Raw genomic sequence first — 26,257 nt, forward strand, 5'->3', positions numbered from 1 at the left:
CTATGAACCAGGAAGTCATGGTTTAATTCCCAGTCAAGGCACATGCCGGGGTTGCGGGCTCAATTCCCAGTGTGGGGCGTGCAGGAGGCAGCCAATCAATGATATCAATGATTCTCTCTCATCATTGATGTTTCTGTCTCTGTCTCTCTCCCTCCCTCACCCTTCCTCTCTGAAATCAATAAAATATATATATATATATATTTTAAAAATAGGCAAAGGATTGGAATAAACATTTTTCCAAAGAAAATATACAAATGGCCAATACTACATGAATAGATGCCCCAAATCATTAGTCACCAGGGAAATGCAAATCAAAACCAATAACAAGTGTTGATGAGGAGTGAAGAAATCGGAACCGTATATACTGTTGATGTAAATGAAAAATGACGCAGCTGCTTTGGAAAACAGTCTGACAATTTCTCAAAAGGTTAAACATAATTATCACATGATCCAGCAATTCCACTCCTAGGTATATATATCCAAAAGAAATAAATAAAAAATTTGTACACAAATGTTCATAGCAGCATCATTCATAATAGCCAAAAGGTGAAAACAATGTCTATCAACTGATAAGTACATAAAATGTGGCATATCCATACAGTGAAATACTATTTGGCAATTAAAAGGAATAAGTACATGCTACAACATGGTTGATGGATGAACCTTGAAAATATTATGCTAATGAAAAACATATATAATTGCATTTACATGAAAAAAGGCAAATCCATGCAATGGTAAGCAGAAAGTGGTTGCCTAGGACTAAAGATCAAGGGCAGAGTAACAGAATGGAAATGGAGTTTCTTTTAGAAAATGTTATAAAACTTAGATCCTGGTGATGGTGCAACAACTCTGTGAATATCCTAAAGATCACTGAATTGTATACTTTAAATGGTAAATTGTATAGTATATAAAGATCTTAATAAAGTTATTATAAAAAAAAGAAAGAAAATGCTTATCACATATACCCAGGGCACAGAACCCTCCCTTCCCTGCCTCAAGAGCTCTTTCTTGCACTTATGTGTGCTCACAAACACACACTCATGTGCTCTGACCTTTAAGACCAAACTATATAGATGGTGTTTGTTCTGGAACCTGCCTTTTCTAGCCAGTCATCTTTACCTTTCCATTTCACAAAATGTTCACCTCATCTAAACATTCAGACCATGCTCAAATTTCCCCAATTGAGCTCTAGGTGTCTTGACAGTTGGTTTATCAAACCAGTATCCAGTCAAGGGCCATAACATCTGCTTTTAATTTGTGACACACAGCATGTCTTAGAGCTCCAACACCGCACTCAGGCACAAGGCGCTCAGAGCACACCCAATGCGTCAGAGGAGGGATTGGAGGTCAGGTCTATAAGGAGAACAGGGCAGGTGTGATGCAGAACAAAAGCCCTGGGCGTCAGCCCCACCTTGCACAAACTGGGTAGCATTAGACGAGCAGCTTGGCTTCTTTGTGCCTATTCTGCTTCATTTTTACTAAAACAGCTCTGCCCCAGGGAGAGTGCACATATGGAAGGAGGTAGTCACATGAAGCCCAGGATGAGAGCTCACACATTGGAAATCCTCCCCAACTACCCCACCAGTAATATTCCTATGCTTGGTTCCTCGATCAAGGCCTCAATCTCCACTAGCACCACCTTCATCACTTAACAAAAGGGGACAGAAACTCTTCTGGGCCCACATGTCAGGACCATGTGGGGCTTAGGCAAGAGCTGACACTGAGAAGCTGGGGCCTGAGTGAATGCCCTACAGCAGGGGTCCTCAAACTTTTTAAACAGGGGGCCAGTTCACTGTCCCTCAGACCACTGGAGGGCCGGACTATAGTTTAAAAAAAAACTATGAACAAATTCCTATGCACACTGCACATATCTTATTTTGAAGTAAAAAAACAAAACGGGAACAAATACAATATTTGTATTTGCATGTGACCCATGAGCCGTAGTTTGAGGACCCCTGCCCTACAGGATTCATAGGTGCTAACCACAAATGGAGGATGCTGGTAGTGAGGTCTAGGGTCAGACTCTGGGACTGCATACTGGGAGTCCACCCAGTAACCTCCCTGTACCTATACCATAGACACATGGGAAGACCCACAGAGAGCTGCAGGAAAAGCTGATAGTGCCCATGATCAATCGGTGAGTAGCCACCCCTTTTCCACTCCCCAGGCAGAGAAGCTTCCAGAGTCTGCATCACACCCACCCCTTCCTGAGCCTCTCCGCCCACCTGGGCCTTACCCGTGTCTTGGCCTTCAGGAATACATGGCTTTCCATATCCTTGCTGGATTTACTGTGGGCCACACCAGCTTTTCTCATGGCATCCTCGCTGAAAGACAAAAAAAAGAAGAGATGTTAACATCCTATGAGTCTGCTGCTGCAGGGTTCCTGGCCAGAAGCCCTGCACAGCAACTGCCCCTGGGTGGATGGGACCTGTCCCCCAGCACACCAGCCTCACTGAGGTCCAGGAAAGGCAACAAGGGAGGTGTGCTCAGCAGAGCAATGAAAGGCAGATGAGAAAGGGAGTAAGAGGGCAGGGGCATAAGAAGGAAAGAACAGGAAAGGTGGTCACCACAAACAAAATAGGCACCCCTGGAACGAGGGAGCAGAGGGGCCAGGCCCTGAGGAACACTCACAATCAGCACAAAATAAAGTGCACATGGGAAGGGTGAGTGGCCAGCCAGCCTCCATTTCCTGCCTTCTGAATGGCATGGGTCCCCACCTAACTCTGGCATTAAGATTTGTGGGATCCCAGCTCCACTCTCCTCTGTAAAACAAAGGGGCCACAACAAAACATCTTTCAGTCCCTCCCAAGGCAAAGGTCCCTATGTGAGATGTGCAGGTTCCCCAGGTGGGACCCAGGAGATAAGCCCCAACTTCCAACAGCTTCTAGCTGGGGATAGGAAGAGACCACACACACGAGGAAAACATCTTAAAAGCACATTTGCCAATACATATAATAAAAGATGAGATCCTATCGCACATTTTTATCATGCCGATACTCTGCTGGGACAGAGCTATGACCATTAGCTAAGCTTACGCTCCCTTTGGATGAAAACATTCTCACTCACACACACACACACACACACACACACACACACACACACAAAGAACACATGTGCATTTGTTAGAAAGGAAGGGGCATGTCAGGCTTGAGTTCCGAGGCCTGGCCCCTCTGCTCATAGACTGCCTTCTTCCCTGCAGGAGAGGTCTCCCTGCCTATCTCCCCAGCACTGAACCTACTGATAAACAAATGAACAAACATGTCAGGGCTCTGCTGCCTCACCCAAGTGCATTAAACAAGCCCAGTCCAGCTGGTGCAAGGAAGCTTTCTGACCATTCCAAACAAAGAAACCCCAGGCTACTGAAAGAGTGTGCACATGGGGCTGCAGGATCAGATTTATGCTCCTTAAAGAAATCCCAGAAAAGAGGCTAAATGCTAAGAGAGGGACAAGTCTGTATTAATGCATAAAGAAAGATAAAATGACGCTGATCAACCATACCACTGGATAATTTATTCAACACGTGTGAGTCTGGGGTCTGTGCCCCATCTGCTTCATTAAGCCTGCATAGGAGGCAGCAAAAGGTTCCTGCCACAAAGCACCCAAGGTGGAGCAGATGCACGCACAGGGAATGTAAGACCAGGACCACAAGAAAAGGGTGAGAAAAATAATGCAGGAGGACAACACAAGATCCAACTCACAGGGAAGTGAGGCTGGCAGGCCAGGAGGACCCAGCACCCACATGCTGAGATGTCACCTGGCATTAGGCTCTAAGTCACTGAGCATTTCCAACAAGAGAAGTGACTGGGCAGACCTGTCTTCAGAAGGGCGCCTCACCTGCACCCCCCAGGACAAAACGTGTTCCCCTTGCCACCTTCCGACAACAGTGTGTGGCAAGCCCTGCCACAGAGCCTGGAACTAACAAGGTGACCCAGAGCAGAGCAGTGGACACAGCAAAGGGGCATTTGCTGGTCAGCTGACTGGGTACGGAGTGGGGAGGCTTTGGGTAGAAAGTGAAGGCAGGAGCCACGGTGTAAGCGCAGAGAGGCAGAGAGGGGTGCTGAGGTCTCTGAAGATGAGACTGGTTACACAAATGGGCTCAGTGCCCCAAAGCAGCTATCTCCAAGGGCTTAGCCAGGCTCCTGGCTGGCGAAAAGCTGTCCTCCTGAACCGCTGGCTGGCCGTCTTTTATAGGGTCAGCAGACTCACAGGCCCCACCGACATCGTGCATCTTAACTGCAGCAAAGAACCTGGCACATCCACAGAAATAAGACACGGATGCCAGCTTACTGTAGTAGCCTTTAGGTGGGGGAACCTCACCAGGCCCAAAGGCACCAGATGCCAGGGGATCTGCTAGAGGAGCCCTATCCTGTCCTGGTTAGAGCAACATCATAGATGACATGGACAGCATGGGCACCGGCTGTCCGTGACTTAGAGACTGAGGAGCACTGACAATATGGGAGGCCAGAAACAGGCATATCTTGACAAGCTGGAACACACATCTTAACAATAGGAAATGAAACTGGATAAATGTCCAGTTCTGCCCATGAACCATGAAAGCGGCTGCGTCAGTACAGAGTGGAGGAGAAAGGCTGCTCCTTGGCCGGCACCAGGGCCCTGCGAGGCAGCACCATGCCCGTGTCATGCACTTGTCCCCTCCACTGTTACACGCAGAGCCTGCCCAAACAGGCTGAGCGTGTTTGGTGGCTGAAGAATAAACAGGTGCCCTGAGCACTGTTTTCAGTTATGCAAACCATAATTTAAAAAATGTGTTTGCTCCTGTTTCTAGCCTGCAGATCATGCTCCATAACACAGAAGATAAGGCAAAAAATAAACCAGGCGGTTATACTCTCTGTTAGTATCTTCCATTCCCCCCAAGGAGACGGCCTGTCTTTTCCTATTCAGTCACCTCAACATTGTGTCTGAGGCACCTGTCCATTGTGTGGGTTTTAACTGCATGTCTCACCACATTTCATACCTGTGCTTAGGTGTGGTGTCCCTCCACTGCACTCAGGACCTAACGTGTCCACTGTATGAGGCGGTCATTGGGACCCAGTCCCACGCTGGGAGGAGCCCTGCACAGGGGCAGAACCGGCTGCTTGCCGAAGCCCCTTCAGCCTCCCCAATCTCGGCTTTGCTGCTGTCCCAGAAGGCCTGGCGGAGTAGCTGGGCCTGAACGGCCACTCCTCAGTCTCCACCTCCAAAAAACAAAGCCCTTCCAGTGACCGTCTCTAAACGAAGGTGAACTACCATACAGCAAGGAGATGGCCCCAAACAAGAAGCGGAGTGGAGGTTCAGCCTCAGGAACTCAACTGAAAAGAACCAACAGGTCAAGGTGAGCTCTGCCCCACACAAGCAAGCCCCAGATCTGTGCCACCCAGCTGGGGCAAGTCAGGAGCAAAACCGGTGTCAGTTCACAAGGACAAACCCTAAATGGCCGTCCTGTCACGTCCCAATACCAAAGCAGCCACCACCAAACCCAAGGCTGCCGGAGAGGCATTAGCACTGTAACAGAAGGGCTCTGTCTGGTGGCTGGTGCCTGGGCCTAGCCAGCCCTCTAAAATGAATGGAGGACTCTCTCTAGCCCAGTGGTTCTCAACCTGTGGGTCGAGACCCCTTTGGCAGTCGAACGACCCTTTCACAGGGGTCGCCTAAGACCATCCTGCATATCAGATATTTACATGACGATTCATAACAGTAGCAACATTACAGTTATGAAGTAGCAACGAAAATAATTTTATGGTTGGGTCACAACATGAGGAACTGTATTTAAAGGGCCAGAAGGTTGAGAACCACTGCTCTAGCTGATATGGCTCAATGAATAGAGTGTCAGCCCGTGGACTGAAGGGTCGTGGGTTCGATTCCAGTCAAGGGCATGTACCTCAGTTGCAGGCTTGATCCTGTGCTCTGACCGCATGCAGGATCAACCAATCGATGTGTCTCTTTCACATCTATGTTTTTCTCTCTCTCCCCCTCCTTTCCACTCTCTCTAAAAAAATCAGTGGTAAAAATATCCTTGGGTTAGGATTAACAACAACAACAAAAAGTAAAATGAATGGAGGACTGCCCTAACCGGTTTGGCTCCGTGGATAGAGTGCCAGCCTGCGGACTGAAGGGCCCAGGTTCGATTCTGGTCAAGGGCATGTACCTTGGTTGCGGGCACATCCCTAGTAGGGAGTGTGCAGGAGGCAGCTGATCGATGTTTCTAACTCTCTATCCCTCTCCCTTCCTCTCTGTAAAAAATCAATAAAATATATATGTTTTTAAAAATGGAGGACTGACACCAGCTAAGAGCACACAGCCTCCTGCTGCAACCTGGGCTCCACAAGCTCCCTCAGTCTAGCTTCCTCCTGGTTACCACAGCTGTACCTGTCTGCCCAGTCAGGGTTCCACTGGTATCTGGTTTAAACCAGAGCCTGCTGAGGGAGGACCAGATCCATCACACGGGGACAGGAGGAGGCCCTTACTGTCTAGATCCTGCCGGAGCAGAAGGCAGTGACACACCAAGAAAACACCCTGCAATCTTAGAATCGCCCAGACCAGAAACCTGGGAACCCCCTCTTCAGTTCCCAATTTTGACCTCCATTCCCTAAAGTTCAAATCCTCACCCCATCTCTCCCTGAACCTGTGATGGTCCCCCCGCACAAGCCTGTCTCCAGGTCCTATTCTCCCCTCCCCTCCTGCCACCTCTCCAAGCCACTAGAATGGCAGTATGTGTGGGGAGCAACTCAGGCTATGTCCACGCCTACCTCAAGGCAGGCAGCCCATCAGTTTAGGAGTCTGCTTCCTCGCCCACTCTGCTCAATATCCCGAGGCCCTGCTGCCTAGTGCACTGCCCAACTATGCCACCAGCTGTGTGTGCTGGACCTGTAGTTTCTCCCGCTGGAGTATCCTCCCTCCCTACTTCATGGTGGTCACTTCAGCCACACTCGTGGCACCTCCTCTGTGGGAACTGCTAGCTTCCTGTCAGTCCCCCTGTCCTATGAACACCTTGAGTGTAGAGGCTGTGGCAGCCACCTCTGTATTAACAGGCAGTAATCAGTGTCGGACAAAAATCAGCTATTTGTAACATAAGGAGTGGTTAACAGCGTGTATTTTGATGAAGCATGACGTGCAGAAGCTGAGATTCAGTGTGGCAGGCACTACGGAAACCAGACCTCGACCAAGCACATCCAGGCTGCGGAGGCCAGGGTGGCCTGGAGAAAGCGTATGCTGGGGCAGGCGGAAGTGCTGGCCAGCTGGACCTGGCAGGAAGTAGAAAGAGGAGGAAGGGCCTGAGCTACGGAAATATACAGATCAGGGCTCAAATTCCAACCTGGCCACTGGCCAGCTCTAGGTCTTGGGAGAGGCACTCCATCCCCCAAGTGCGTCCCCTCCGTAAAGGAGCACTCTGAGGGACTGTGGCCAGGACAGTGGACAGAAGGGGCCAGGATGTGAGGACAGGCCCAGCCTCAGCACGTCCTGCTCTTCCTCAACTTTCCCGTGACTCCAAATTGGAAAACTCAACTGAAACAGTCCTAGTCCTTGTAATCTGAATCAGTACAGGATAATGCAAAAAACCAGCAAACTGCGTGTGCTTGGAAGGTATGCATGAACATATGCTCAAAGTGTGCTAATGCCCCAGTCCGCCCCTCACAAGCCCTCCCCCCAGCTGGTGACCCTGGATAAGGCACCACCTTGTAGAGCCTGCGTTCCTCATGCAGAGAGAAGATGGTGACAGTGCCACCTCACAGGGCTGTTCTGAGGATTACAAAAGTTAACATGGTCCGGCACTTGGCACACAAGAAGCACGAATGTGTGCTGAATAAATCAGTCAGAGAATAGTCCACCTCACTGCACAGTAAGACTGCATCTCAAAAAACCTCCAATAGTGATGACATATGTGTCTCCTCCTTCCTAGATGACAGCAGTGAGCGTGTGCAGCTCCCTCAGGCAGAGCTGTTCCCACTGGAACCTTGAACCACCTGGAAATGTGCCCTTTGGGTGCCCAGCTCTTGGCCCCTGTGGGCTGCCCATTTCTTAAGAGACTCTCCCCCGCCCACACTCCATTCCTGACGGTCCTGGTTCACATGCACAGGCCCCCTCACCTCTCACAAGGTCACCCTCTTCAACGCTGCCCTCTTTCCGGGGTCAAACTTCTTTTCTGATTGCTGAATGAATGCTTGAGTTCCCAGGAGAGTGAGCTCCTCTGGTCTCCTGCTGGTGTCTAAAGCAGTTTCTTTCCTCCCTGAGTCACAGACTCAACCTCCTGACCTCAGGTGCACAGGACACCTTCTGCCCATCCATCCATGTGACAGACTTTCATTCTGCCCAGAGGAAACCTCTCCTGATTTGAGAACCACAATATCCATCAACCCACTGACTTCTCATGGGGCAGGAGTTTTTGCCAGCCCCACCTACCCTCCAAGAGAAGCCTCCTGGTGAGCTCGAAGCTCGTATTGTAACCCTTGACCCTGTGTGTGTAAAAAACCCCACTCATAAAAGTAGCAGATAAAAAAAAATGTAGCAGATGACAACAAGAGAATAGTTATGCAACAGTGAGATGAGGAAGGCTTTCCTAAGCACATTACCAAAAGTAGACACCATATGGGAGACCTGGGGTGGGGGTAGGCTATAAGGGGTCAATGGGAGAAAAAAGGGGACATATGTAACATTTTCAATAAAGATTAAAAAAAAATTGTAAAAAAAAAAAAGTAGACACCATAAAGGGGAAAAAATTTTGCCAGATTAAAAAAGATTTCTACCATGCTTTTACCAACCACCTATCTACAAGAGAAACAAGAACAGATGCCCTGATAATCCAGGCCCTCGGCAGCTCAAGCTCAGCCCTGATATGTGAAGGGTGAGGCTCTGGCAGCCCTGCTGCCTTTCCGGGGTGCTCAGGGAAGTGCCCATCCCACCCTCACCCCCAACCTGTGCAATGGCCTGCATGTATGGGGGCAAGCTCCCAGCGCTTGTGGGGCAGCCCAGGGGTGCTCTATGTTTGGTAAGGCACAGCTCAGGCCAGCATAAAAAAGAACTGTCCCACCCTCCCTAAATGCCACCTGGGTACATCTGCCCAGCTCTAGCTCCAAGGAATTCCCTGAGCCCACCTTCAGGAGAAGGGCCAGGAAGTAAGTGAAGATACACTGGAAGGAAAGCAAATCACCACATCAGCACTAAGAGGGAAGTACAACCTTGATTGATTCTTGTCATATCTATGGGTTTCATATTTTCAATTCAGAAAGGATCTGTTTTTCACTGTAATTTTGCCCTAGCCAGACTGGCTCAGTGGATAGAGCATCGGCCTACGGACCAAAGGATCCCGGGTTTGATTCCAGTCAAGGGCTTGTACCTTGGTTGCAGGCTCCTCCCCGACTGAGGCCCTGGTCAGGGAGCGTACAGGAGGCAACCAACCGATGTCTCTCACATCGATGTTTTTCTGTCTTTCCCTCTCTCTTCCACTCTCCCTAAAAATCAATAGAAAAATATCCTCAGATGAGGCTTAACAAAACAAAACAGAAAAAAAAAAGTATTTTTTTCTGTTTTGGTTTGTTCCCCCAAATATTATACTCTCTTAGAGGCCAAATTTTTTTGAAATCAGAAATTTATTTTGAGAGCAGAATGATAAAGGACCAGTCACAATGAAAAATACATAGTTCCAAAGAAATGTCTGGCTTCCTGAAAAGAGGAACTCTTATCTGCAAAAGAACAAAGCCATATGAGGGGTGAGGTACTTGACTTAAATTAAGCTAGCTTAAGTCACGATCCAATAAATACATTCCCCACAACAAATGAGGAACTGAACCCACACATCTAATTTTGTTCTACCCCAAAACACCACTAAAATCACAGAAAAAAATAATTTCATTTTTCCCTAACACAAACTCACAAAGATGGGAAGAATGAAGTGGTGGCCCCAACAGTTTTGGAGACTGAAAAGCTAGTTGATGGCCAAGTGGTGATGGACACAGCAAGCCAACCAAGAAAGCAGGACTGAGAAACAACCAGGTGACAGCCCGGATATTCGCATGGCTCAGGACCAAGGATGAATGGAAGGATTCCTGTGTGAAAGACACCCCCATATCCCTTCCCCACTTACACTGTTAGATTACCACCCTCACATCAAGAAACCACTAGAGAGGTATTCTCCGAAAAAGCATAAAATGGAAAATCCTTGGACTAGAGGGTCAACCCACCAGTGGAGAAGGCACGGGGGGATAATGAAAGAAGTGGGCTGCATGCCCATCCGAATGACTAGATCCACACTAACTGCTGAGACCCACCCACTCACCTGCCCACCTGCCTGCAGCCTCCTCCCGTGCAGCGCCCAGCATGCTGGCACCCAGGCCTTCACCTCAGCCCAGCATTTGGAAGACCATATTCTACAAGAAAGACTCAGAGAACCTGAAGCTACATGAGCCTCCAGTATGTGCAGTGTCTACTCACCTTCACAGTGTCCCCTCTCTTGGAGTGAGCAGCCAACCAAGGGCTCCAGGACACCCCAATGTGACAGATAAAGACCCCATGAGAAATGTTACTTGGAGCTATCAGAAACTCAGCAGGAAGAAGAAAATGTCAAGAAATTATCTTTATTATTCATATAGAAAAGACATTGCATCTACTGAACAAGAACAGGATGCCATAAAATAGAAAAAATCAGATTATAAAAAACAAAGCATTCTTATAATAAAAACATGTTACAGTGAAAAGTCAGAGATAAAATTGAGGAAATCTCCTAAAGAGCAGAACTAAAAGACAAAGAGATGGGTAACAGCGGATATAAAGTCAAGAAAATGGGCCAGGCCGGAGTGGCTCAGTTGGTTGAGCGTAGTCCTCCTGTACACTGAAAGGTTGCTGGTTCGATTCCCGGTCAAAGCACATACCCAGGTTGCGGGTTCAATCCCTGGTCAGGACACATACACAGGCAACCAATCGATGTTTCTTTCTTTCTCTCTCTCTCTCTCTCTCTCTCTCTCTCCTTCTCTCTCTCTCTCTCTCTCTCTCTCTCTCTCTCTCTCTCTTTCTCTCTCTCTCTTTCTCAAGCATGTCCTTGGGTGAGGGTTAAAAAAAAAGAGAGAGAGAGATAGAGAAAATGATTCTGGATAGTATGGGTCAGTGGTTGAGTATCAACCCTTGAACCAGGAGGTCGACTCCCAGTCAGGGCACATGCAGGAGACAACCGTTCGATGATCTCTATCATCACTGATGTTTCTCTCTCTCCCTCTCTCTGAAATCAATAAAAACAAATTTTAAAAAGAACATAGTCCAAAGGACCAACATTCAAACACTCATTCAAACACTGGAAAGAGTGAGCATAGGAAATGGAGGGAATTAGATTCCCATGAAATGACTCAAAGGAACCTTCCAAGGCAAGTCACCAAGAGGCACTGGCCATCACAACAGCAGCACTGGAAACAAGAAAGCAGTGGAATGGGACATGCTTTTCAATCCTTGAGGAAGTACGTCCAACCTAGAAGTCCATGTGCATGCAAACTGCCACAGCCTACAGAAACTGAATTCCCATGAGCACTTTCTCCAGAATAAAAGAGTGAACCAAAAGAACAAGGCACAGGACACATAAAAGGAGACCCAACACCAGAGTCATGCAGCCATGCAACTTGAGACACAAGCACACTGAGGGCCATCCTCACCACACCTCTGGCCACTGCCAGTGAGGGCTCCGGAAGGGAAGTCCAGGGGAAAAGCTGGCACTAACAGCCTGCCAGCACTGAGCACAGGGGTAACTGACCGAGAGACAACTAGAAGATAGGAGAAGAGTTAACCACAGGTTCACAGAAAACCAGGCACATTTTAAGAAGGCAATTTTTTCTGGGAGAAAAAAACAAACATCACAGTATGCCAATATGCTCAGCTGTGAATATCATTTGTGTAAGCATAAAACATAAACATTCATTACCCATTTAGCCAGAAGGTAAAACACTAGCAGGCCAAGAGCGAGGAGGAGATAACATCCGGGTAATGGGAGCTATACAGAAAGTCAATAGATAATTCATAAAACTCATAAACGGGATGACTCAAGCAGCACATGCACATACTTAGAGTCACAGGAATACACCGGAAGAAGAGTCACAGGGGAGGACTTCCTGAGTAGGGAACCACCATAATTTTTTAAAAATATATTTTTATTGATTTTTAGAGAGAAAGGAAGGGAGAGGGATAGAGAGATAGAAACATCAATGAGAGAGAAGCATTGATCAGCTGCCTCCTGCACACCCTATACTGGCGATCGAGCCTACAACCCAGGCATGTGCCCTGACTGGGAATCAAACTGGTGACCTCCTGGTTCCTGAGTCAACACTCAACTGCTGAGCCACACCAGCCGGGCCATGATTTTTTTTAGTTGTTTTTTTTTTTTAGAGAGAGAGGAAAGGAGAGGAAAAGAGAGATAGAAACATCAATGAGAGAGAAACATCAACATTGATCAGCTGCCTCCTTGCACACACCCCATTGGGGATCGAGTCCTCAATCCGGGTATGTGCCCTGACCGGAAATCAAACTAGCAATCTCTTGGTGCATGGACCGATGCTCAACCACTGAGCCACACTGGCTGGGCAATTCCTTGACTTTTGACATTTATGTGCATATATCATTTTGTTAAAATAGAAAGTAATTAAAAGTTAAATGATAAAATTCACCTAAAAAGTGTGCCACAAAGAAATACTGCCATAGAGAAATACCAAATGAACCCCAGCTACCCTCTGTCCTGGCCGGATAGCTCAATTGTTTAGAGCATTGTCCTGATATGAGAAAGTTGAGGGTTCCATCCCCAGTCAGGGCACATATAAGAAGCAACCAATGAATGCATGAATAAGTGGAACAACAAATCAATGTTCCTTTCTCTCTCTCAAAGCAATAAAAAAGAAAAGATAGGGGAAAAAAAATGTCTCCCTCACCCATCTAAACTTCATTACTCTGCCGAAACCGGTTTGGCTCAGTGGATAGAGCGTCGGCCTGGGGACTGAAGGGTCCCAGGTTCGATTCCGGTCAAGGGCATGTACCTGGGTTGCGGGCACATCCCCAGTGGGAGATGTGCAGGAGGCAGCTGATCGATGTTTCTCTCTCGTCGATGTTTCTAACTCTCTGTCCCTCTCCCTTCCTCTCTGTAAAAAATCAATAAAATATATTTTTTAAAAAATGCAGGTTCTCAGGCCCACTCCAGAACTAATCACAAACTGAGGGTGGGGCCCAGCAGCCTGCATTTAAAAAATAAATAAATAAATAAATAAATAAATAAATAAATAAATAAACTTCATTACTCTGTCAACATGGAGACAGGAAGCTTCCATTTCTTTTTCTTTTTTTTAAATATATTTTATTGGTTTTTTACAGAGAAAAAGGGAGAGGGATAGAGAGTTAGAAACATCGATGAGAGAAAAACATCGATCAGCTGCCTCCTGCACGCCCCATACTGGGGATGTGCCTGCAACCAAGGTACATGCCCTTGACCGGAATCGAACCTGGGACCCTTCGGTCCAGAGGCCGACGCTCTATCCACTGAGCCAAACTGGTCAGGGCGGAAGCTTCCATTTCATCAGCAATTCTGACTTCCAGGAGTGTCCTAAAAAGACTACCACACATTCATTTTACAGTTCTCCCAGTGGGCCGCTTAGTCTGAGTACAGTCAGAGAGGTACTGGCAAAGCAATCTTCCCACCACCCCCACACACCTGGGAGGTACCTCACCATACCCACAGTTGGAAAAGCCCCTTCCTTGTCCTCCACCAGTGCAAGACCTTTCAGGCTGGTCAAGCAACCTTGAGCAGGTCCACAGATAGCTACAGAGCAGCCTCCTTGCACCTCTGTTGTTCTTCTCCCATTTTGCAACAGACAGTGATTTAGTGCACCAGGGCCCAAGCGGTTTCATCTTGGAGGCAGGAAAAAATGAGACATAGTCACCAGCAGTAACCAAAGCAAACATCTGGCCCCAACAGGGAAGGAGCCCATCTAGACCTCACAGGTAGCTGGAAACATGTTGGCCAAACTACAGCCCAGACTGTAACGTCTTCCTTTTCTTTGCTAGCACACTTCTGCATCTGGTTCTCTGACTTTTTAAAGAACCATAAAAGTGTTTTGTTTTGTTTTTATTCCCACCCAAGAATATGGGTTTCTAAAAAATTGCTTTTATTTATTATTTATTGGATAGGGGAGAGACAAAGAGAAACATCAATGTGAGAGAGAAACATCGATTGGTTGCCTCTAGCACACCCGCCCCCCAACCAGAGATTGAAATTGCCACCTTTTAGTTGATGGGACAACACTCCACACTGGCCAGGGCTTTTTAAATTCATCTTAGAGAGGAAAAGGGAGGAAGGGGAGAGAGAGAGAAAAATATCAACGTGAAAGAGGGAAACATCGATCAGTTGCCTTCTGTACGCATCAGGACTAGGTATGCGCCAGACTGGGAATTGAACCCTCAACCATTTTGGTATACGGATGATGCTCCAACCAACTGAGCCATCCAACCTGGGCAAAAGTGTTTTTTTAACAAGATAAAAATATGTATTTCAGAAGTTAACCACCTACCTACATGTAGAAAAGGGTTATTTAGTCTTGTAAAAATAAACTTTTTAATCATATAAACACAAGAAACTTAAAACATTTTCTCTTCACAATTAAAACATTTTCTCTTCACAATTACTTTCATTTTGTTTGATTAAGTGCTCCAATTTCTGCTCTCAAGATTTCTCAATTCCCAATGAACTGTATCAATGAAAGAACTACTGCCCTAACCGGTTTGGCTCAGTGGATAGAGCATCGCCCCGGGCTGAAGGGTCCCAGGTTCGATTCCAGTCAAGGGCATGTACCTTGGTTGTGGGCACATCCCCAGTAGGGGGTGTGCAAGAGGCAGCTGATCGATGTTTCTCTCTCATCGATGTTCCTAACTCTCTATCCCTCTCCCTTCCTCTCTGTAAAAAATCAATAAAATATATTTTTAAAAAAAAGAACTACTCGTAAAGAAGACAACACAGTCTGCCTGGCTGGAGCATCAACCCATGAACCAAAAGGTCACCGGTTCGATTCCCGCCTAGGTTGTGGGCTCGATCCCCAGTAGGAGGCATGCAGGAGGTAGCCAGTCGATGTTTCTATCTCTCTAGCCCTCTCCCTTCCTCTCTCTCTAAAATAATTTTAAAATACAAACAAACAAAAAAACGTGGAAAACACCACTGGCCTTAAAAGGGCATGTTGTTACTTGATTGAGCTAGTTCAGAAGACTACCCAAACTTCTCTAAGGTTTGGCCTCAAAAGAACCAGGAAGCCTCTTGATCCCTGTCCAGGCACTGGCCTCTGGGCTCCAGGCCTGGAACCACTCTGGCTCCCCCAGTCCCAGGCCCAAGCATGTCCCAATTACTATCAGGCAACCACATAGAATGGTTGACACTCTCTGCCAACTCAAGAATTTATTAAAATGCTTATCTCACATGATTTTGTGGTATTTGGGAGTAGAGAGAAAGCCCTATCTTTTAAAGATCTGCACTCAAGTATTGGCATTTGAAATCATACAGTGTCTGGGATGTTATTTCAAACAGTCCAGGAAGGGGTGGGGAGGGATAGGTAAAACAATGACCATGTGTTGTTAACTCTGGAAATAACTGGGAGACATTTTTGTATTATCTCTACTGCTGTGAATGTTTGGAAAAGTACGTAATGGAGCTTTTAACAATAAGTAAAATGCTCACGTCAAACATGCAGGATGACTGTGAAGAGGAGACTAGAGGAGGCTTATCTCCAAGAGTGCTCCCCAGTCACCCTGGCTGGGCGGTTCAGTGGGTTGGAGCATTGTCCTGAACACCAAAAGGTTGTGGGTTCGACTCCTGGTCAGAGCACATACCTAGGTTGCGAGTTCGATCCCCAGTCAGGGCAAGTATGGGAGGCAACTAATTGATGCTTCTCTCTCACATCTCTCTCTCTCCCTTCCTCTCTCTCTTAAATCAATTTTTTAAAAAAAGAAAAAAATCCTCGGGCCCTAGCAGGTTTGGCTCAGTGGAAAGAGCATCAGCCTGTGGACTGAAAGGTCCTGGGTTCGATTCTGGTCAAGGGCAGGCTCGCTTGCAGGCTCTTCCTGGCCAGGGCCCTGTTCAGGGCAAGTGCAGGAGGCAACCAATCAATGTATTTCTCTCCCATCCACATCGATATTTCTCTCTGTCTTTCCCTCTCTCTAAAAATCAATGGAAAAATATCCTCAGGTAAGCATTAAAAAATAATAATAAAACCAATGGAAAAATATCCTCAGGTAAGGATGTGTCTTTCTCCTCCCTTCTTCCTGCATGTATGTACAAACAACACACACACACACACACACACACACACACACACACACAAGGGGGGTAAGGGCATCTGCTGGGGGCAGGAGTGGGCGGGGAGAGGTCAATGGGAGAAAAAGGAGATATATGTAATACTTTCAACAATAAAGAATTTAAACACACACACAGTCACTAAATTCTACAGCTTCTTTCTTTATAGTTTCACTCCTCCTAAATTATTCTTCCCATTCTTGTTGTCACTTGCATTGAGTGGGTATCAAATTTGAGTGTGCATTTAAAATCAACAGGGTGTAGTTATGAAGACAGGTTCCCTGACAATGCCAGGTGTTAGGAAGGATGTCTAAAGCTGAACTCCCCTACATGGCTTGTGGGAACATAAATTGGTACCCCTGAGAAAACTGTTTGGCAGACCATGCTGCAGGTAAAGGCCCCACCCCTGGACCCAGCCCTGGGTGCACACCCCAGAGAGTAAGCACATGTACCCATCAGAAAACATGATCCAAAACTGTATACACAGAGCCAACTACTGGAAGTAACCCTGACGTCCATTAAGAGTAGGACAGAAAAGTCATCTGGGGTAGAGTCATGCAATGGAATGACACAAGGGATAAATAAGAACTGCTACCTACAAGGATAAAGTTCACAGACATGATGCTTAATGAAAGAAGGCAGATTCAAGATTGCATGGAGTATGATTCCAATGACAGGAAGTTTAAGAACAAATGTCTCCATGGTTGGGGAAGTCAGAGGAGTGGGGCAGAGTCTGCACTGGCTGAAGCACAGGAAGAAGCCTACTGGGTGCTAAACCTGTTCAAGATGTAGGTATTGGGGAAATTTACATGTGTGAACAATCATCTGGTGGCATCATGCTCAAGGTACATGTCCTTACATCATTCACTGTAGATTTGTTATCTATAATAATAAAAGCAAAATATGCTAATCAGACCGGACATTCTTCTGGACATCCTCCCAGACAACCTTCTGGACGAAGCCAGGACTGCAAGGGAAACCCGGGTCCCGGGTGCCAGAGGGAAGCCAGTGCCGGTAGCCAGGGGAAGGAAGGCCTACTCTTGCACAAATTTCATGCATTGGGCCTCTAGTCTATATATATAAAAGGCTAATATGCTAAGTGTCTATCCAGGTAATGACATCACATAGCAACGCCCGGCTTCCTCTTCCTAGCAACAACTAGCCTCCTTGAAGTTTCTTCAGCCCAGGAACACAACTTGCTTTACAGCCAGGTGCAAACATTTCACACTTAAAAAAAAAAAAACACGAAAAGAAAAACAAACATTTCACACTTTAACCAAATGTCTGTGAAGCATTTCCCATGCCTCATCTCATTTGATCCTCACAGAAGTCCTGGAGTAGGTAGATAGAAGACTCGGTGGAATCTTCTTTTCTTTTCATTAGCTAGAAAATGGAGATTTAGAAAGTTTAGAAACGACCCGACTAAAAAGAAGAAATGGTGCACCTTTAAAATGACTTCAGGTTTTCTCACTGCACAGAATATAGTCAAACACTGCTGCAGTTAAATGTTTTGCCCTTTGTTCTCCCTGCATGATCTACAATAATAATCTGGTTTGTGTTGATATTTACTGCTGTGTTGCTGACAATTACCTAAAAGAGAAGTTGGAGTGCTTCACTGGGCTGGAAAAAGTTTAGCTAAATCAGAAAGCAGGTCTAATTAAGCAAGTTTATTCTATATCTATAAAAGGTTAAGTTGACTCATGCATGAGCAATACATATAAAGCTCCAATCGCACGCGTGTGTTTCGATCTGTCATTGTCAATCGTGAATTTGGTTGACACTTCTGCTATAAAGAAAGGGTGGATAGTGATATTAAAATATTTCTTCTAATTAATTTCCTTTCAATGTGCACAAATCCGTGCACCAGGCCACTAGTATCCTATATAATAAAAGCCTAAATGCTAAATGTCTGGTCGTCCGTTCAACCAACTAAAGTGTAATATGCTAATGATATGCTAAGGCCACTCAACCGCTTGGTATGACATGCACTGACCACCAGGAGGCAGACAGTCGACCAGTCACTATGACATGCACTGATCACCAGGGGGCAGACGCTAACAGTAAGTTAGCTTGCTGCTGGGGTCTGGCCGATAGGGACTGAGCGAGACAGGCCAGACACGCCCTGGAGCCCTCCCTCAGTCCCTCCCTGGCTGGCCAACCTCTCGCATCCCTCTCCAGCCCCGATCATGCACCAGTGGGGTCCCTTGGCCTGGCCTGTGCCCTCTCGCAATCCGGGACCCCTCAGAGGATGTCGGAGAGCCAGTTTCGGCCTGATCCCACAGGCCAGGCTGAGGGATCCCACTGGTGCATGAATTCGTGCACCAGGCCTCTAGTTTAATATAAAAGAAATACTTGTGGGCCGAGGCCGGTTTGGCTCAGTGGATGGAGTGTCGGCCTGCGGACCGGAGGGTCCCAGGTTCGATTCCGGTCAAGGGCATGTGCCTGGGTTGTGGGCACATCCCCAGTGGGAGATGTGCAGGAGGCAGCTGATCGATGTTTCTAACTCTCTATCTCTCTCCCTTCCTCTCTGTAGAAAATCAGTAAAATATATTAAAAAAAAAAAAAAAAGAAAAAGAAATACTTGTGGGCCTGGTGGGTGCAGCTCAGTGGTTGAGCATTGACCCATGCACCAGGAGGTTACAGAGGCACATGCCCAGGTTGTGGGCTCAATTCCCGGTGGGGGGGGTCGGGCACGCTCAGGAAGTGGCTGATTGATGTTCCTCTCACTGATGCTTCTATCTCTCTCTCCCCCTCCCTTCCTCTCTTTGAAATCAATAAAAGCATATTTTAAAAATAAGTAAGAATTACTTGTGAGATAAGCAAGAGCTCTTGAGCCCTGGCCCCAGGATCCTGCCCATGCCCCATCCTTGGGTTTGGACTTGAATGGCCTCAAGCCTGAATTCCTATTACAGAGCACCTGGCAGAGATTCTGCAGCACTTGCACAGGCGTGAGTCCACCCTGGCATGACTCAAATCAGACCTATGGTGATTGAAGGGCCCAGGGTGATCCACCAGGGATTCTAAGGGTAAGTCCAGCATTCTTTCTACTTTTATAACAGGAGCCCCATCCCATATACAGCACAGCAGCCAGATAACTTCTTCTAACGTCACCTCTGGGAGGGCTGAAAAGAAGTTGAAAAAGGGAGAGCAGAACAGGACAGTGGGGACAGGAATAAGCCATTTTTAACCAATAAGCATGGCCTTCCCACGCCCACTGGAACTTGTACAGGAAGAAGTAGGGGGTATACAGGCTGGGAAGTGCAGGAGCCCCAGAGACTGGGAGCCTTTCTGGTCCAGGACCCTTGGCCGATGCCACTCACCTGCCTTGCTGTCCCTCTCCCAAACTGGACGTACTTGCTCAGCTCAAAGGCTGACCAGCAGCCAGATCACACCTCACCCATTCCCACCTGCTCCCATCCCTCTAGCAGATTCCCATGCAAAGAGCCTGTGGGGCCAAAGTGTCCAGAAGGAGAAAGGAGCGAGATAGGACTCAACTGCCATTCATCAAGCATGAGCACCAGGAAGACAATACCCTAAATCCACTACGAGATACTTAATTCATTAAATCCCAGACTTTCATTACCAGGCCCCCCCACCTAGGTTAGGAAGAAGTTCATTATTAAAGTGGAGAGAACTGTCTCCCTCATGGTGGGTTTCCAGATGATTCCGCCTAGGTTCTAGTGCATCCCTCTTTGTTCTCTGGGTACTCATCTGCTTATCTACTAAACAGAACCATCTAGTAGCAGTCTGCTCTCCCCTTTGTCTTTAAATAAATGTCTCAATTAAAAAGAAAAAAAAGAAAGGCTCAGAAGGAGAAGCGGTTGGTTCAGTGTTTAGGTAGCACTAATGGAGAAAATCCTGGCAGGCTGCAAGAATAGAAGACAGCACTGCTTTCCACAACCCTATCTTCAATTACTGTGCACACCTCTTGTCTGAGCCAAGGCATTAGGAGTTAAATGAGATGCGGAGGTATAAAACAGCCCCTACACTCAAGGAATTTATAATGTTGTTTGCAAACCAAAATAATAACAATAATAATGATAGCAGAAAAGAGTTCATCTGTTCATTTCATGCCAGGATGCAGCCAATGAAGGCTCTACACACTGAAGAGGAAGTAAGAACTGCAGTGGGCTGAGCCATCACCCCATGAAGAGGGTAAAGGGCATGCCAAACCTCCAATAGGGAAGAGAAAGAATGACAGAGGAAGAGCCAGTCATGATGGTGACCAGAGGGCAATGCACGGAGGAGGGAGTATTCTGGCTGGGGCTCTCACACCAGCACAGAGGGAGTGTCAGCTGGAAGGACAGTTTCAGATAGAAAGGGGAATGCTTTTTAGCAGAGGTGGAAAGGACAGAATCATCTTAAGAAGGCTGTGCTAGCACTCAGGGCCCAGGTGAGAGAGGACACTACCCTGCAGGCAGAGCACACGGTGACTTTCTGCCTTTTGGTAGCAGTCTGTGACACAGCCACCTCCTCCTCACTGGCAGACAGGTCTACCTCATCTTCAAAGGATTTCTGATTACAAAGGATGTATGTTTACTGTTAACAGAAAAACACACATACATATATGCACTAAAAATTACAAAGAAAATTAAAATCACTCAATCAGCTAAGGACATCTATTTTAAAACTCAGCCTGTACCATGGTGTGCTGCTTGCTAACCTGCTCTTCTCGGTAGCAACGTGTGATGGAGTATCTCCCACATAGGTTTTAACAGCAGCACCAAGCCTGCCATCTGCAGCTACAATAACAAATCTAACCCAGCTCCCACTCCTGACTTGTCTCTCCTGTCCCACTCCTGACATGATGTGGAGACAAGCCTCATCACCACCAGACTTTTTGAACACTCTCCGGCTTATAGCCTTAGAGGAAATACCTAAGGAAAGGAACATTTTAAGGTTACTGGAATCAACAGATTTCCAAACAACCTTCCAGAAAAATGACCTCATTTATGTGCCCCAGCAGCAGCTTGTGAGGATGCCTGTGTCATCACATGTGTGCTGCCATCACTTTCTTTTTTTTTAAAATATATTTTATTGATTTTTTACAGAGAGGAAGGGAAAGGGATAGAGAGTTAGAAACATCGATGAGAGAGAAACATCGATCAGCTGCCTCCTGCACACCCCCCACTGGGGATGTGCCTGCAACCAAGGTACATGCCCTCAACTGGAATCGAACCTGGGACCCTTCAGTCCGCAGGCCGACGCTCTATCCACTGAGCCAAACCGGTCAGGGCTGCTATCACTTTCTTCAACTCTAAGGTGAATGCCCTTCAGGTTAGCCCACTATCACCACAGTTTAAACATGGCCACAGCACTCCTGGTGGGCAGGGATCAACTCTGATTCACAAATGCTCAGGGCCTGAGAGATTCATACTAAAAAGCAGAGGGCAACTGGAGGCCCAGTGTCCTGGGAAGGTGAGTAGGATGGGACTGCAGTGCTCAGCCACAGGAAGAAGGGTGTCTCAAGCAGGGAAACAAACCAGGATACAGAGCAGCTAGGGTGACAAAGAGCTGGGCTCCTGTGAGGCTCCATGGACAACACAGTATGGTGGGATGGACGGGCAGGTGCAGAGCCAGGAGAAAGGAGCCAGGCTCAGAGTTGAATCCACAGGCACTGGGCGGCCAAACACTCCAAGTATCAAAATAATTGGGGGCAGGTGGCAGAATCTATTAGCAAGAGTTGACCATCTGAAGCTGAGTGGTGGGTACACGGGCACAGGGTCTGTAACCATACTACTTGGTTTTAGGATTTTGAATTTTCCAGTTTGAATTTTTAAAGTCACTGGAATTCCTTTTAAAATATACCTTCTGGGTATGTAACCAATATTATTGCCCAGAGGAATGCTTTAAAGAGAGCAGGTACCCCCCTTGTCCTTTGTGACAGATAATAATGTGGTCATAGTCCTTCCCATCACAGAACATGGGTCCTGGACTAGCCACAGCCACCTCATCAGGAATGGCAGAAACAGTCAGAAATAGATGTAAGGGCTGCAGCTGTGGTCGGTGGGTTGGGTCACCTACAAAAGGGAGCTGGTGGGGTTTGGGACTGGCTGCAGCCTCTGCAGAGACCAAATATCTGTAGGGGCTGACTGTGCTGTGCCAACAGTGCTGTGCCAAACAGTTACAGAGGGGCCAGTCACTATCTGAAGTCCAACCCAATGGGGAGTTGCTAAAATTGCCAACAGGAGGCCCACCTGCAGCAGGTTTCTCTAGCCAGCTCTTCCAATGCACTGGGCTCAGGTTAACTTCCAGCTGCCATTGCCACTCTACCCCAAAAAGGTGGGACCTCTCTTTCAAAGGTTAAAAAGCAGTTAGCCTCTCCTGTCCTGCTACAGTTCAGCAAGCATTCATTTACTAGTATAACATGCAGAGTATAACTTTTACAAGCAGCAGTGGCCTCTCTTCTATGCCTGTTTCCTCATCTTAAAAATGATAGTAGTAATACATCCACTGGAAGGGCAAGCAGGAAGAATCACCGAGCTAACATGTCAATTCCTGCAACAGGGCTTGGCACAGCACGTCCATTACATGGCAGGTGCTGTTGTTGTTGCTGCTGAGAAAGCCCCAGACTCCTGAGCAGCTGGTTGACTGAGGACTTTCATCCCTCAGGTCACTCACTCCTAGTCTAGATAGAGGCAGTAGAAAGCCAAGGGTCAGGACTCTGAAATCAGTGTCTCAACAGTCACTTCCTGGTTGCCATCAGGGGCACTGGGGCTTTTCTCAGTGGGAGCTATTTAGCCCGCACTCTGAAGCATTGTTCTCTTGGTAGATGTTCAAGAGCTAGGCAGAGACAGTGAACCAGCTACAGATGCTTTCCCGTCCATTGAAACTTCTCAGTTCTTCATTGTGCTTTCGTTATTCCCTCACTCAACTATAAATTACTTGGGTTCAAAGCATTTCCCAAGATGGCCAACTTTTAAACAACAGCATAAACACCAAAGAAAATTATAATTAACAATATGTCAAGTATCCTAACCCAAATCCTCATTTTTAACCCTGTGAACACAATAAATCAAGGCACCAAGAATCACAACTTCCAAAGTGAACCCTGGAGAGAACACAAATCTGAGAACTGAGGACACCCACATCAGGGTAGGAAGACAACCTTTGAAACTGCTCATGCCAGCAGTGGTGAGCAGAAGGATTCCCCAAAGATGTCCATGTCTAGTCCCAGGAACCTGTGAATATGCCACAGTATATGGCAGAAGGGACTTTTCCAGATGCAATTAAGGTTACAGACTTCAAAATAGGGATATCATCCTGATTTACCCCAGAGGGCCCAATCTACTTGAGTCCTTAGTAGAGAATTTTCTCTGGCTAAAGTCAGAGGGATGTGGCAGAAGAACCCGCCCTTGCTGGAGGGGGCTACATAAAAGTTAAGGAATGCAGGCAGCCACTAGGAACAAAGACTGACCCCTGGCTAACAGCAAGGAATGAGAACACTTCAGTATGACAACTGCATGGAACTGAACTTCCTCAACAACCCAAATGAGCTTAAAAGCAAATTCTACCCCAAGCCTCCAGGAAGAAATGCACCTGTGCCACCATCTTGATTTGAGCCCCGTAAGACCCTAAGCAGACAGACGACTCAGCTGAGCCTGCCTACAACTCTGATCTAGAGAAACTATAAATTTATGTTGTTTTATGACACTACTAGAGGCCCCCTGCACGAAATTCCTGCACGGGTGCGGTCCCTAGGCCTGGCCGGTGATGGAAACACGAGCGTCTGGTGTGGAAGGGCAGGTCCCAGCTGACCTCTGGGCCCTGGGCAGCACCAGGGCCCCAGGGTCCCCATGCACCCCTCTCCGCCTGAGTCACAGTGTCCAAGTCCCCACATGGAGATGCGCTGAGTGCAGCCTGAGTCACAGTGCCCGAGTCCCCATGCGGAGATGTGCTGAGCGCGGCTGGACGCCATGGTCAGGAGCGCAACATGGGCCTCTGGGTCCGGGGCGGGCAGTGTGCTCTCTCCCAGCTGGCCTCGCAGACCGGCTCCTGCTCGAAACCAAGGGGAGCCCGACAGGCTCCTGCAGTCCCTGCAGCTGCGGCCCAGCTCACCAGAAAGAGGCCATGCAGGTACCTGAGTGCCCCAGCACGCAGCCCTGGCATCCCGGGGGAGGGTAGCTGAGGGAGTGACAGCAAGCTCCGCGGACACCCCGAATTCTCACCGCACCTCCATCCCTGTGACCCCTGCCCCCAGGTAACTGGCGAGAGGTCGCAGCTCACTGCGTCACTGGCGCCAACCATGTTCTTCGCCACCCCCTGGTGGTCAGCACACATCATAGCGAGCAGTCAAACTCCCGGTCTCCAGATCGAACGCCCGAGGGGACAATTTGCTTATTAGGCTTTTATTATATAGGATATTTGTAGTAAATTGTTACAGCAGCAATAGAAAACAAATACACAAGCAGCAATCTGGCAAAAAAGGAAAGAAAAAGGAACCTAGTTTCCCTGGAAGCAAAAGGAAGCTGAATTATGAGGTATCCAGTCAATCCCTGACACCCAGAAACTCTTCAATTGCCTTCCCAGCCATCTGACCTTCCCCCACCTTCCCCATTTTCTTTGGTTGCAGCTCATTCTTCCTGTTCTTAAATTCTAGGCTCCCCAAAAAGGAATCTTTCCCCCGGGGTTGGGAGGTGGGTTTCTGGCTAGAGCCCTCAAGTGGGCCATCCCTCAAGATTTCACCTTATAGATAACTCCAGTGCATCAAAAAACAATGTCCACTGATTCCTCAATACCTGCAAATTTGTCCCAAACCATTCCACAGCAGTGCCCAGAGCCACTACCTCTACAATGCCCAGTCCTTCCACTGTACGAAGAGGTTTCCAGCATTCCGCCCCACTTCCTTCCTTCCACATGGCTGCACCCACCCCCTCCATCCAGTTAGTCATCAAGGACGGCTGTCAATGCTCACTCTCCCCTTTCTCTGGAAACATCTTCCTCTCTCAGTTTCTACCAGTGTATAATGCAGACCTTTATAATCCCTAGCCTGACTAGGTCATTGCACAACCATTTTTTTGGAGCAATGTGACAGGCTGTGATCAAACAATGGAAATGCAAGGATGAAAAATGGCAGATCCCCAAATCCCAAGAGCTCAAAACTCTCATAATGGCCTAACTAGCCTCTCTCCTCTGTTCCTGATCCATCTCCTGGGACTCAGGGGCTCTTTCCAACTCTGGCTTTTCACTACACTTCAAAGCAGGCCACATGCCAATACAGGCTCAATTCCTTAGCGCTGCATTAACATGTCAGCACCTGCTCACCCTCATTCCATTATCATCTCCCGAACCGCCTGATTCCTCAAACCCCACAACTCTCAGCCTACAGCAAATATCACACTTCCACACTCCTTAGCTTGAAATGATGGCCCATCACACTCCTACTTGTCTTTTTAGAACTCAGTGTATTCAGCTGCCCCTGGCCTGTTCAAGCCAACTGTCAATTCTTCCTCTAGGACAGTGGTTCTCAATCTTCCTAATGCCGCGACCCTTTAATACAGTTCCTCATGTTGTGGTGACCCCCAACCATAAAATTATTTTCGTTGCTACTTCATAACTGTAATTTTGCTACTGTTATGAATCCTAATGTAAATATCTGATATGCAGGATGTATTTTCATTGTTACAAATTGAACATAATTAAAGCATTGTGATTAATCACAAAAACAATATGTAATTATATATGTGTTTTCCGCTGGTCTCAGGCGACCCCTGTGAAAGGGTCGTTCGACCCCCAAAGGGGTCTCAACCCACAGGTTGAGAACCGCTGCTCTAGGAGAAGGGCTGCACTGTAACTGTTCCTTTACGGTAGTGCAGTACGTTCCCTGAAGGCAGGGGGCTGTCTCAGGCAAATCTGTGGCTAGCACAACATGCCAGTGAGCTCAGTAAAAGACTGCTAAACGAAACAAGCTGTGGGTGGTGCGGGGCTGGGGTTCCACTAGGGTGAAGCCTAGGTGCCTGGCAGCCC

General features: G+C 47.4%; 1 protein-coding gene across 5 annotated transcripts in view; it reads right to left on the reverse strand.

Moving 5' to 3' along the window:
- The window catches only part of MED15 (mediator complex subunit 15), a 64,574-nt gene that overhangs the window by 37,404 nt on the left and 913 nt on the right, over positions 1 to 26,257 (reverse strand). For 4 of the 5 annotated variants that reach the window (XM_023763213.1, XM_023763211.1, XM_023763215.1 and 1 more), the window contains exon 2: positions 2,237 to 2,324. In XM_023763213.1, coding sequence (XP_023618981.1) covers positions 2,237 to 2,324 — 88 coding nt within the window. Of the gene's footprint in view, positions 1 to 2,236; positions 2,325 to 17,100; positions 17,120 to 26,257 lie in introns of those variants that run through there. The other variant, XM_023763212.1, reaches the window with a different exon arrangement.

The sequence above is a fragment of the Myotis lucifugus genome, unplaced genomic scaffold (assembly GCF_000147115.1).
Source record: "Myotis lucifugus unplaced genomic scaffold, Myoluc2.0 scaffold_276, whole genome shotgun sequence".
NCBI classification, from domain to species: domain Eukaryota; kingdom Metazoa; phylum Chordata; class Mammalia; order Chiroptera; family Vespertilionidae; genus Myotis; species Myotis lucifugus.